This window comes from Somniosus microcephalus, chromosome 5, assembly GCF_052327205.1.
Source record: "Somniosus microcephalus isolate GS21.2 chromosome 5, FLI_Smic_1.0, whole genome shotgun sequence".
Lineage (NCBI taxonomy): Eukaryota > Metazoa > Chordata > Chondrichthyes > Squaliformes > Somniosidae > Somniosus > Somniosus microcephalus.
In genome coordinates this window covers 286,345,380-286,359,788 of record NC_140991.1, presented here as the reverse complement: position 1 = coordinate 286,359,788, position 14,409 = coordinate 286,345,380, and the positions used below count along the sequence as shown (strand labels likewise).

At 44.9% G+C, this 14,409-nt stretch overlaps 1 protein-coding gene across 8 annotated transcripts in view; it reads left to right on the top strand.

Annotated features, from left to right (window-relative positions):
• Positions 1–14,409, top strand: part of cep72 (centrosomal protein 72) — a 208,521-nt gene that overhangs the window by 65,620 nt on the left and 128,492 nt on the right. For all 8 annotated transcript variants that reach the window (XM_085989102.1, XM_085989099.1, XM_085989100.1 and 5 more), the window contains one exon: positions 651–829. In XM_085989102.1, coding sequence (XP_085845228.1) covers positions 651–829 — 179 coding nt within the window. The remainder of the gene's footprint in view (positions 1–650; positions 830–14,409) is intronic.

The window sequence follows — 14,409 nt, the reverse complement described above, 5'->3', positions numbered from 1 at the left end:
GGGGTACCAATGGAATCCTATCACTGTAGCCAGGAACATTTTTCTTCATTGTTTAGCTTTTTCTTCCTTCATTTTTCCCCCTTTTTAGTTCTCACTCTCCTTCCTGCAGCTACTAACTCTTGCAGGGAGCATCAGCACAGTTGCCCTTCAGTACTTTCCTCAAGTGCCTGTTTTCCCTGTGATCCTAGACTGGGAATGTTGGCAGGCGGTTTTGGCCATTGGAGGCAACCAGACCAATCCCTAATTTCCCCTGACATCCATACATTGCCACATTCCTGCAGAGGTCACTGGATAATAGTTAGACGCAGCAACCCAGGCTGATTGTTTTCTCCCTGTTCCCCAGCCCAAGGCATTGAAATCAATTATGTGCCGCAATGGCAGATCAGCCAACTCAACGTGGATGAAAGATCAAATTTGGGACCTTCGGGTCGACGAAGCCTAGTGGTACACCAGGCATGTCTTCACCCACCTAATTGGGAAAGTCCTATTCACTTTACCCCCCCCGCCCTTTTTTCTCAGCGGAGGAGAGTTCCTAAAGAGGAATGGGAACAGGAAGCTGTCATTGTCATTGTGTGCGTACCTATATTAAAATGCCATACAAAAATATACTTTTTTTGGCAGCTGTCTTACTCATTTCTTTTGTACTGTAGACCTAGACACCCAAGGGCAGAATTTGTAAGCTCTTTGACAAAGAAATGTTCAGAACTTGATGAGGACGATGAAGCTGTTTTGAATCTCATTGCAAAGTGTGGCTGGGATTTGAGCAAACCCTCTGGAATCACAGGTTCAGCCAAAAGTGCTCCTGAGGCCGAGTTGCATAACTTGCAAGGTAAGGATGTTGTGAAATGCATTTTCATTGCCATTAAAAAAAAAACTCTGCAGCATTTTTGTTAAAGATGTAGTTTGATACCTTCCTTAATTCTGTAACAGTACTTATGGGGTTAAAGACCAACTTGACTCACAGAAATCAGGCTCTGATATATTTTGAGATGTTTAGTCGGTCGGTTGTTACTGGCCAGTTGCTTGACAGAAGAGCCAAGCCACTCAATTCAAATACAAACGTGCTGTGTGATTTGTTCAGATGTATGTTTGATTAGCTTAGCTCCGTTTAATGTTCCAAAGAGATTTATCAGCTCACACTTTTCAAATCAAAGCGTTCCTGAGGCTTTTGAAGAGTAATCTTCAAAGTGAACATGTCTGAAACTTCTTGCATAGTTGGTGAGGAAAATGAAAGAAAAAGAATAACTATGCATAAAAATTAATTATAATACAATATCGTTTTGTACAAGAGTTGCAAACTTCATTATTTTCTACTATATGCGAGGAGCAAGCTAAGTTTAACAATTACTGTAAAAACTGTATCTTGTGTTATTGTCACCATTCGCTTGTTCATTAAATTTGCTTGGCCTAAACCCAGGTCTAGTCTAATGTTACTCTGCTGCCTTTCAAAGACATGAGAAGCCCGGAGGTTTAAAACTATCAGGAAAGACTAAACAGGCTGGGGCTCTTTTCTCGAGAAAGAGAAGATTGATCTAATTGAGGTCTTGAAGATTATGATGGAATTATGATAGGGTACGTATAGAGGAGAGGTTTCCACTCATGGGGGGAGTCCAAAATTAGTGGCCATAAATATACGATAGTCACCAATAAATCCAATAGGGAATTCAGGAGAAACCGTTTTACCCAGAGAGTGGTTAGAATGTGGAAGAGTAGTTAAGGTGAATAGAGGAGATGCATTTAAGGGGCAGCTAGATAAGTACATGAGGGAGAAAAGAACAGAAGGAGATGCTGATAGGGTTAGAATGAAGTAAGGTGGGAGGAGGCTCGTGTGGAGCATAAACTCTGGCATAGACCAGTTGGACGAATGGCCTGTTTCTATGCTGTAATTCTATGAAGGTATGAGATAGAACTAGTAGCTAAAACAACCTAAAGATGATTCTCTTTCTTACAAGCAAGCTCTGAAACTTGCCTAGATATTGGGGCAAGTGAAAGATGTAGGGAGCTATGGCTAACCTCACAGAATAGTCTAAAATATTGATGCCAACAAGGGTAAAAGTGTCAAAGAAATCTAAAAAGATGAGAATTGAATTGTGTGGCTAATTTGCTTTTTCATTAGCTTTTCCCTTCAATTTGCCCCATTTTGATGCTAACAGCTCTGGAGTTCAGTTACACAGCGTAGATCATCCTCCGAGATCTCACTCAAGTGGTTATTCTTCTGTGGATATCACAGTTGAGACAGATCCTGTCTTGAATCAATATACCCACATACACCAGAGCAGCCAGTGACAAATCAGCAGCAGCAATTGTTCCAATTCACCTAATCCAGTGGTGCTGAGGTTAATGATGGTACGGCAGCTGCTACACTGGCTGACATCAGGTAACTCAGCATGGACTGAGCACTCAAACCTACGACCTTCTTGGTCTGCCTGGCTTCGTACCACAGTAACCATCGCATATACCAACTGAAGCACTGGGAAATGGTACGTGGTATTTCCTTATCTGAGGAAGGATGTCCTTATCTGAGGAAGGATGTCCTTATCTGAGGAAGGATGTTCTTGCCATGGAGGGAGTGCAGCGAAGATTCACCAGACTGATACCTGGGATGGCAGGAATGACGTATGAGGAGAGATTGGGTCGATTGGGCTTATACTCGCTGGAGTTTAGAAGAATGAGAGGGGATCTCATTGAAACTTATAAAATTCTAACAGGACTGGACAGACTGAATGCAGGAAGGATGTTCCCGATGGCGGGGGAGTCCAGAACCAGGGGTCACAGTCTAAGGATAAGGGGTAAGCCATTTAGGACAGAGATGAGGAGGAATTTCTTCACCCAGAGAGTGGTGAACCTGTGGAATTCTCTACCACGGAAGGCAATTGAGGCCAATTCATTAAATATATTCAAGAAGGAGTTAGATATATTTCTTAAGGCTAAAGGGATCAAGGGATATGGGGAGAAGGCAGGGACAGGGTACTGAGTTTGGATGATCAGCCATGATCTCATTGAATGGCGGAGCAGGCTCGAGGAGCCGAATGGCCTACTCCTGCTCCTATCTTCTATGTTTCTATGTTAAGTGGAGTTATGTTGTACACTGAGCATGTAAAGTTACCATTGGTAACAGTCATGTTGCTGCATATTGTAGAGCGAGGATCCAAAATTGCACCAGTCTAGGGGCAAGGTTGTAAAGCTGGTGTCCAGTAAAATTAGCAAAACAAAAATCTGCTGCGTTGTCTGTTCAGATTGAGTATGTGTGTTGTTCCTGTCCCCAAATCTCATATGAGTGCCACCCGACTCATTCTGTTGCCCTGACTTTGGCACCAGTGTGGTCAAGTAAAGCAGGTGATGCTGCATCCTCCAGGTGTGCCCAGATCCACAAAGGTGTTTTTATTTCTGTCTCAAGAGGTAGCATCAACAACCCCCACCCCAACAACAACAACCACTTGCATTTATATAACGCCTCTAACATAGTAAAACGTCCCTAGGTGCTTCACAGGAGCGTTATGAAACAAAATTTGACACTGAGCCACATTAGGAGATATTAGGACAGCTTGGTCAAAGAGGCAGGTTTTAAGGAGCGTCTTAAAGGAGGAGAGCGAGGTAGAGAGGCGGAGAGGTTTAGGGAGGGAATTCCAGAGCTTAGAGCCTAGGCAGCTGAAAGCACGGCCACCAATGGTGGAGCGATTAAAATATGGGATGCGCAAGAGGCCATAATTGGAGGAATGCAGAGAACATCACTGCCATTATTCTGGCCATCTACCATTGAAGGAAGCTGTAATTTTTTTCCCCTTTGGCTGGGTGAGGACTGAATATTCTACAGGTCAGCAACTCAGTTTCTTACTGCTTGGCATGTATGGGTTTTCCACGTAGAAAACAAAATTGTTAATCACAACTTCAAATATCTGTGCATATGCCGTCTTGTGCTCCACTGCTGTGGAAACTGCCTAGCAATATAAAAGGGGCAGATTCCTTCAACATTGGGTACTTGAGTTACATTGCTGAAATTGTTCTGCAATATAAAAGTATTGACCATCTAAAGGGAAGCTCGATAAGTACATGAGGGAGAAAGGAATGGAAGGATATATGGATAGGGTGAGATGAAGTAAGGTGGGAAGTGGCTCGTGTGGATATAAACACTGGCATAGACCCGTGGGACCAAATGGCCTGTTTCTGTGCTGTAAAAGTCTATGAACTGAAAGTGTTTCTCTGATTAGTGTGTGACGGATAGCCCCTCAAAAAAATTTCTTTAATTTTAAGAAAATTTTGTTTCATTCGAAACTGTATATAGTAATATATTTTGTTGCATGCATTTGAATGTGTGTGTTTTGTGGAGTGAGTTTGGTAGATGTACCACAATGGGCAAATTAATGACTTGCTGAATAACAAAGGGAGAGACCAAAGTTTGTCTTTGGTGGGCACCATAAAGTTATTGATTAAACACAGTTGACGGTCAGTGGCAGTTCTTCAATGCTAGAGCCCATTACAAAAGATGTAATAGCAGAGCACTTGGAAAACAGTGACAGGATCGGACAAAGTCAACATGGATTTACAAAAGGTAAATCGTGCTTGACTAATCTACTGGAAATTTTTGAGGATGTAACTGGTAGAATAGATAAGGGAGTACCAATGGATATGGTGTATTTGGACTTTCGGAAGGCTTTCGATAAGGTCCCGCATAAGAGATTAGTGTGCAAAGTTAAAGCACATGGGATTGGGGGTAAGGTACTGACTTGGATAGAGAATTGGTTGGCAGACAGGAAGCAAAGAGTTGGAATAAACGTGTCTTTTTCCGAGTGGCAGGCAGTGACTAGTGGGGTACCGCAGGACCCCAGTTATTCACAATATATATTAATGATCTAGATGAGGGAACTAGATGTAATATCTCCAAGTTTGCAGACGACACAAAGCTGGGTGGGCGTGTGTGCTGTGAGGAGGATGCAGAGAAACTCCAGTAAGATTTGGACAGGTTGGGTGATTGGGCAGATGCATAGCAGATGCAGTATAATGTGGATAAATGCGAGGTTATCCACTTTGGTGGCAAAAACAGGAAGGCAGAGTATTATCTGAATGGCAATAGATTGGGAAAAGGGGAAGTGCAACGAGATCTGGGTGTCCTTGTGCACCAGCCGCTGAAGGTAAGCATGCAGGTGCAGCAGGCGGTTAAGAAGGCAAATGGTATGTTGGCCTTCATAGCAAGAGGATTCAAGTAAAGGAGCAAGGATGTCTTGCTGCAGTTGTACAGGGCCTTGGTGAGACCACATCATGAGTATTGTGTTCAGTTTTGGTTGCCTTATCTGAGGAAGGATGTTCTTGCCATGGAGGGAGTGCAGCGAAGATTCACCAGACTGATACCTGGAATGGCAGGAATGATGTATGAAGAGAGATTGTGTCGATTGGGCTTGTATTCACTAGAGTTTAGAAGAATGAGAGGGGATCTCATTGAAACTTGTAAATTTCTAACAGGACTAGACAGACTAGATGCAGGAAGGATGTTCCCGATGGCGGGGGAGTCCAGAACCAGGGGTCACAGTCTAAGGACAAGGGGTAAGCCATTTAGGACTGAGATGAGGAGGAATTTCTTCACTCAGAGAGTGGTGAACCTGTGGAATTCTTTACCACAGAAGGCCGTTGAGGCCAATACATTAAATATATTCAAGAAGGAGTTAGATATATTTCTTAAGGCTAAAGGGACCAAGAGATATGGGGAGAAAGCAGGGACAGGGTACTGAATTTGGATGATCAGCCATGATCTCATTAAATGGCGGAACAGGCTTGAGGGGCCGAATGGCCTACTCCTGCTCCTATCTTCTATGTTTCAAGCAATGAAGAGAAGACTGATCCAAGATGAAATGCAAAGGCAGACATAACGAGAAATGATAACTTTTTCATATGCATAGAATCATAGAATGGTTATAGCACAGAAGGAGGCCATTTGGCCTGTCGAGCCCATGCTGGCTCTCTGCAAGAGCACTTCCGCTAGTCCCACTCCCTGCCCTTTCCCCATAGCCCTGCAAATTTTCTTCCTTCAGGTACTTATCCAATTCCCTTTTGAAAGCCACGATTGAATCTGGCTCCACCACCTTCTCAGGCAGTGCATTCCAGATCCTAACCACTCGCTGCGTAAAAAAGTTTTTCCTCATGTCGCCTTTGGTTCTTCTGCCACTCACCTTAAATCTGTGTCCTCTGGTTCTCGACCCTTCCGCCAATGGGAACAGTTTCTCTCAATCTGCTCTGTCTAGACTCCTCATGATTTTGAACACCTCAATCAAATCTCCTCTCAACCTTCTCTGCTCTAAGGAAAACAGCCCCGGTTTCTCCAGTCTATCCACGTAACTGAATTCCCTCATCCCTGGAACCATTCTTGTAAATCTTTTCTGCATCCTCTCTAAGGCCTTCAGATCCTTCCTAAAGTGTGGTACCCAGAATTGGATACAATACTCCAGCTGAGGTTGGACCAGTATTTTATAAAGGTGATGTAAGAAAACTTGGTTGAGTATAAAACAAGGCTGTAATCAACTGTTTCACAACCATGAGATTCTAGTTACATCACTAGTTCCTGGTTACAAAAATGTCCTGGGCAAGCTGGGCCCACGCCCGAGTATTTATACTCCTTGGACGGCGCCACCAGCTGGCCGCCCAGTGTTATTTCATGAGTCATTTCTTCATGAATGATCAGATTCATGACAAAAGGTTCATCATAACTTCCTTGCTTTTGTATTCTATGCATCTCACCAAATTTTTGGCATAGGTAGAATTCACTGCAATAACAGGGTTTGTGTGTGTCGGCCACTTCAAAAGACTTTAGCTGTTTTCATCAAAACACTTCATTTTAAAAACTAATCTGAAAGCACAAGATGTCGAGAGCAGCATGACAAAACGAGAAGGTTTCTGTCTTTTACTGGTACAGTTTTAGATTCGCTAGCTAGGGTTCAAATGGAACCTATCGATCGTTACCAAATTTTAATAGTCACGAAATGTCTGTAAGGCCAGGCCAGGTTAATTGATCTTGAACTTAGTTAGGATACAGGGATCTGCTCTCAGTGAAAATTAAATTGTATGCGGTCAAAGCATTAATCGTGGCTACCTCCCAACACTTTAAGCTTGTGCACATAGAAAAATGGTAGCTTCTATAAGCAGACCCACATTCTCTGCAAATTGAAGCTTCTACCCTGGTGCGTGCAGTGAGTGGGGTTAGTGTGCCAAAGGACGAGTAATTACACTCAGCACAGCGTTATGCAGAGGATACCATCTGCTTTCCTCTGTAAATCAGAACATCATGTTTAAGCAACTAATAGATTTAATGACAAGAAACATAGATACACAGAAGTAGCGATACCGCAAAAAACTAGCAGTACAACAGTTGACGTAAATATTATACCAACTGTTTCAAAAACAATAATAATTCCTGAATCTTTAGAAGTTTATTTCATTAGCCTTTGAACTGAGTATCTGATTTATCATTTTGTGCTAAAGACTCTGTGGGAGCCCTCCAGGTTGTTTCTCTTGGAGATAAGCAGTCAAAAAAAAAGAACTAAAGATCCTAGGAAAACCTCATGGCTCTTTCATAAATTTTTGGGATTCCACAGCCAGATTTCCTTTGAAGCTCAAATGAATTCCTCACAATTTTTTTTTATTAGTTCATGGGATGTGTGCGCCGCTGCCAGCATTTATTGCCCATCCCTAATTGCCATTTAGAAGGTGGTGGTGAGCCACCTTCTTGAACTGCTGCAGTCCGTGTGGTGGGAGTGCTGTTAGGGAGGGAGTTCCAGGATTTCGACCCAGTGACGATGATGGAAGTTGTGTGACTTGGAGGGGAACTTGCAGGTGATGGCGTTCCCATGTGCCTGCTGCCCTTGTCCTTCTAAAGAAAGAAAGAAAGACTTGCATTTATCTACGCGGTAGAGGTCACGGGTTTGGGAGGTGCTGTCGAAGAAGCCTTGGCGGATTGCTGCAGTGCATCTTCAGCCACGGTACGCCAGTGGTGGAGGGAGTGAATGTTTCAGGTGGTGGATGGGGTGCCAATCAAGCGGGCTGCTTTGTCTTGGATGGTGTCGAGCTTCTTGAGTGTTGTTGAAGCTGCACTCATCTAGGCAAGTGGAGAGTATTCCATCACACTCCTTACTTGTACCTAGTAGATGGTGGAAAGGCTTTGGGAATGAGGAGGTGATTCACTCGCCACAGAATACCCAGCCTCTGACCTGCCCTTGTTGCCACAGTATTTATGTGGCTGGTCCAGTTAAGTTTCTGGCCAATGGTGACCCCCAGGATGTTGATGGTGGGGGATTCGGCGATGCTAATACCGTTGAATGTCAAGGGGCAGTGGTTAGACTCTCGCTTGTTGGAGATAGTCATTGCCTGGCACTTGTGTGGCGCAAATGTTACTTGACACTATCAGCCCAAGCCTGAATGTCGTCCAGGTCTTGCTGCCTGCAGGCACGGGCTGCTTCATTATCTGAGGAGTTGCATATGGAACTGAACACTGTGCAATCATCAGTGAACATCCCCACAGTCAGGCAACTAAGATACTATTCATTTCTACCTCTTAATGGATAAAATGTGAACAGCAATCATATGACTGGAGATGTTGATACCTGACAAGGCTGCAACTTTGTGTACCTTAAAATTTCAAAGACATGAAGAACGTTCAAGTACAATTACCTTTTGAATACAGAAAACAAAGTCATTTAGCCAGATAGCGCCCATGTGGAAATCTCTGTGGTTTTCCATATTTTCTCTTCAATATCAAACAAAAAGAGTTCTGTCCCAGCAACAAATAACTGAACTCAATTTTAAAACCTATTGCTCGATCTAAAACCATACAAAAGATACGGAACATTTCCTGTTTGATGGAACTACGCTTACATCACACTCTGAACCCAGATGATGTGTGAGCACATGCTCATTTGCATTCTGCGCAATAATTCCTACTACAGGGTATTGTGTTTCTAATCATGGATGATTGGCAGCTCTGGCTTCAGAGGTCTTAGGGCTGAATAAGGACTGGAATTTTCCCACAGTCTTAGGTTCTTTCCGGAAATCTGAACTTGGTGAATGAACTGAGATTCACATTTGCCATGTATAACATTGCAACTAGAAGGTCCAGTAAGACAGAAACTTGACTGTTTCATCAAAAAAATCTTGATGCTAACAATCCTAATAAGGGTATTTAACTGCTCATAGACTAATTCTAATGTCATTGTTTTTAATTATGTTACTAATACGCTATCTGTATAATTTGGCTTCTATATATTCATTAATATTTAAATAAATTTGACTTTGTTTTGGCCTGTAAGCATTGTTCTGACCATGGTATTTTTTTGCTTTTTGGAAGAGACAGAAGAATATGATGTGCACCCCATGTTATTTTCAGTGACCCATGTACTGCAATTGGGATAACATGTTAATGCTGGGCAAACTAAGCAGTGCATGGCACGTGTAAGGCATAGGCTTCAGATCATAGAATACTCAATTTCAATTTTAATATACTTTATCTGCTGCTCACGATGCGGTCTCCTCTACACTAGGGAGACCAAACACAGATTGGGTGATCGCTTTGCTGAACACCTCCATTCAGTCCGCAAGCATGATCCTGAGCTTCCGGTCGCTTGTCATTTGAATTGTCCGTCCCACTCCCACTCTGACCTCTTTGTCCAAGGCCTCCTGCACTGTTCTAATGAAGCTCAACGGAAGCTCGAGGAACAGCATTTCACAGCCTTCCGGTCTCAACATTGAGTTCAACAATTTCAGATCATAACCACTGCTCCCATCTTTTGGACAGCAGCTGCTGGTAATGATTCTGCTGTTGCCATTTACAGCTCCTCTAGACCCATCTTTTGTTTCTTGTCCCATTACCACCAACGTTGCCGCGCAGCGGTCTGAAGGTCTTGCACAGGCTGCTCACCGGCTTTTCAATGGAAATAACTACTTATGCGCGAAAATTTGAATGGGCCGTGCAGCCAGTTAAAGGGACTGCGCACGAAAAAAAATTACAGGGAACATTGATTACCACCCCCTTTTGCCTTGCCCCATCATCCCATTTGCCATTTAATCTGCCTTCTATCCTATCACAGACTTTCCCTTTTGTTCTATCCTTTTCTACCCCGCCACCCCCACCCTTTCCCTGTCCCTGTACAGGAAACTTTCGATTTACTGGCACCTAAATAACCGGAAATCTCAGTTAACCGGCAAAATTCAGGAGTAGGTTCAGGTAACTTTTCTTACTTTTTTTACTCCATTTGTTGCTGTGCAAGGGTGTAGCTGCAGCTGTTGCTAAGCTACAGAGACACTTGCAACTTGTGCCCATTGTAAGCAACAGGGTTTGTTGCTTTATACGGAGCTCTCAGCTCCGTATCTTTTACTATAGCGTTTGGTTATCCGGAATTTTTGATGAACCGGCACCACGTCGGTCCCGTCCGTGCTGGATAAAAGAAAGTTTCCTGTACTTGCTTAAAACCTGTTACATCTTTTTAACTATTTCCAGTTCTGATGAAAGGTCATCGACCTGAAACATTGCCTCTGTTTCTCGCTCCACAGATGCTGCTTGACCTGCTGAGTATTTTCTGTTTTTATTTCAGATTTCCAGCATCTGCAGTATTTTGCTTTTGTCATAGAATACTCATTCTGCTTATGGAAAACACCGCTTAGCCATAAACATAAGACTAGAGTTTGTTGGGGGGTGGAGGGGGTGGAAGGCAGAAAGTGGGTAACACCAACCAAAGTGACAGTCATAAAAAAAATGATTACCTCAGGAACAAAGCTGGGCATTTTGCTACTTGCCCAGTATAACTTACCCTGCAGATGAACATAAAAGACCATTTACTAAATTTAGCTTCTATTTCCCCCTTCCTTCTCGAGTACCTTTGTCTCAATGGGTGATGAATGTCTGTGACTGGCTTGCTCCCAGTTTCCCACCAGTGCTTCTTTGTGCCAGCAGCTACAAGGCACACAACAGTGCTAGGGGCAAGTTTGCTTGGAAATTTCTTTTCCCCTCTCCCAGTGGGGGATATGTCTATAATTCACCTGGTGCCTCATCACGACTGAGACTCACCACTGTGGGGGTTTAAAGCAGTGTGCCCCTCTTAGTGGTAATTCAGTGTGCTGCACCATCATGTCACTGCTGTTCCTTCCTGTGAATTGGCATGTGAGTGAGATTAACGTTAATAACTGCTACATGCTTCTTAGTTACAGTTGATGTGAACTGAAACAACAGGTGGAATACAACCAGTTGCTGCAACTCCGTATGCAATTGTGCTGTAAGAGAATTTGGAGATATCACAAAGGGAATATTTATTTTCCTCTGATTTTCTTCACTCCCTCCTTCTGAAGGTGTTGACTAACTCACGAGTACAGTTCTAGAGGAAGCTGTATACCCTTTGATACCTCATTCATGTGTGAGCCTTGAAAGTGAGTGCTGGCATCTGCACTCTTCCAGTATATGTCCGTGTATTAGTTCTGCTCCCTCATCCTGTAGTCCATTGTAGCAACAGTGCTGCGGGCCCAGCTGAGATCAGGTCAGTGAGTGTAGATTGGAAATTGAACTCGGCTCAGAAACACAGACGTTATCTTTGAGCCATCAGGGCAGCTTCTTAATATTTTTAGTTACTGGTCCTCAAAGTAGAACAGGCACTTGCTTGAGCCAGAGGTTCACTTTGTGCTTGGTTTGCTGTTTTTTTTAGTAATAAACAACAACAGCACCTTTAATGTAGAAAATGGTCCTAAGGTGCTTCACAGAGGTGTAATTAGACAAAACCGGACTTTGAGCCAAAGATGGAGGGGTGACTAAAAGCTTACTCCAGGAGATCCAGGAGCTAATAAGCTGCAAGCGCAAGGCATTCCTGATCTGGAAACACCAACACAACTCAAGAGCAAGAAAGCAGTTCTACAGACGCCTGAAGGCCGAGGTCCAACGAAAAACTCGCGACCTAGAGAACAGATGGTGGGTGGAGAAAGCGCAGGAGATCCAGCAGCTAGCCGACAACCATGACATGCATGGATTCTTTAGCGCAGTCAAGACCACCTACGGCCCAAGCACCCAAGGTCCTACCCCATTGCGGGCCAAGAACGGAGAGGTACTCATTAAGGACAGGGAGGCAGTCAGTACCCACTGGAAGGAGCACTTCGAAGATCTCTTTAACCGAGACTCTGTCTTCGACGCGAGTGTCCTCAACTCCATCCCGCAGCATGCTACCCGCCACCACCTCAGCACAACCCCAGCCCGGCAAGAGGTTGAAAAGGCCATCCGACAACTGAAGAACAACAAGGCCTCATGAGCAGATGGAATCCCTGCCGAGGCACTAAAGCATGGCAGAGAAGTACTTCTGGTGCAAATTCATGAACTCATCTCTCTTATCTGGAAGGAGGAGAGCATGCCAGGGGATCTCAGAGACGGCGTAATTGTGACCATCTTCAAGAAAGGTGACAAGTCCGATTGCGGTAATTACAGAGGAGTTTCCCTGCTGTCTGCCACAGGGAAAGTCATGGCAAGAATCCTGCTCAATCGCCTTCTCCCAGTGGCTGAAGCTCCTCCCAGAGTTGCAATGTGGATTCCGCCCACTAAGGGGCACAATGGGCATGATCTTCACCGCACGTCAATTACAAGAGAAATGCACGGAACAGCACCAACTGCTGTACATGGCCTTCTTTGACCTCACAAAGGCCTTCGACACTGTCAACCGTGAGGGATTATGGAGTGTCCTCCTCAAATTCGGCTGCCCTCAAAAGTTTGTCACCATCCTCCACCTGCTTCACGACAGCATGCACGCCGTGATCCTGACCAGCGGTTCCACCACAGACCCAATTCACGTACAGACCGGGGTCAAGCAAGGCTGTGTCATCGCACTAACACTCTTCTCGATCTTCCTTGCTGCAATGCTCCATCTCACCCTTAGTAAGCTCCCTGCTGGAGTGGAGCTAATTTACAGAACAAACGGGAAACTGTTCAACATCCGTCGCCTCCAATCCAGATCCAAGGTCGTCCCATCCTCTGTCAGCGAATTACAATATGCAGACAACACTTCACACTTGGAGGTCGAACTTCAAACCATCAACACCTTCACCGAAGCGTATGAGAGCATGGGCCTTACACTAAACATCCATAAGACAAAGGTCCTCTACCAACCTGCCCCCGCCACACAGTACTGCCCCCCCCCAATTATCAAAATCCACGACAAGGCCTTTGACAACGTGGACCACTTTCCATACCTCGGGAGCCTACTGTCAACAAGGGCAAACGTCAACAACGAAGGCCAACACCGCCTTCAGTGTGCCAGTGCAGCCTTCGGTCGCCTGAGGAAGAGAGTGTTTGAAGACCAGGACCTCAAACCCGGCACCAAGCTCTTGGTCTACCCGCCCTCCTGTATGCCTCAGAGACATTGACCATGTACAGCAGGCACCTCAAAGCACTGGAGAGGTACCACCAACACTGCCTCCACAAGATCCTGCAAATCCATTGGCAGGATAGGCGCACCAACGTCAGTGTTCTCGCTCAGGCCAACATCCCCAGCATCGAAGCTTTGACCACGCTCGATCAGCTCCGACGGACGGGTCACATCGTCCGCATACCCGATACGAGACTCCCAAAACTAGCGCTCTACTCGGAGCTCCGACACGGCAAGAGAGCCCCAGGTGGGCAGAGGAAACGCTTCAAGGACACCCTCAAAGCTTCCTTGAAAAAGTGCAACATCCCCACCAACACCTGGGAATCCCTGACCCAAGACTGCACAAAGTGGAGGAGAAGCATCTGGGAAGGCGCCAAGCACCTCGAGTCTCTTCACCGGGAGCAAGCAGAAGCCAAGCACAAGGAGCGCACATCAACCCAAGCATCCCACCCACCCGCCCTTCAACCACCGTCTGCCCCACCTGTGACAGAGACTGTAGGTCCCGCATTGGACTCATCAGTCACCTGAGAACTCATTTTTAATGTGGAAGCAAGTCATCGTCGGTTCCAAGGGACTGCCTAAGAAGGAAAAGAAGAGTCAGAGGTAGGTTTTAAGGAGCATCTTAAAGGAGGAGAGGGAGGCAGAGAGGATTAATGAAGGAAATTCCAGAGTGTAGGGCAGAGACTGGTTTAAGGCACAGCCCTCCATGGTGGGGCCAAAGGTGAGCGGATGCACAAAGGGTCACAGAGTGACGTGCACTTCTGGGAGAGTTGTAGTTCTAGAGTTAGTTTTCGAGATAGGGAGGAGGCGAGGCCATGAATGAAGGGATTTAAACATCAGGATGAGAATTTTAAATTGGGGTTGATCGGAAAGACTTGGTGCAGGATATAACGAGAGGTAAGCAGGCAGTAGAGACTTGATGGGTAGAATTAAGAAATAGGAAAGGATTTAAGACTGCGGTGGGAGTTGTGTATAGGCCCCCTGGTAGCAGCTGTGAAGTGCTAGATTGTATAAATGAAGAGATTAGACAAGCATGTAG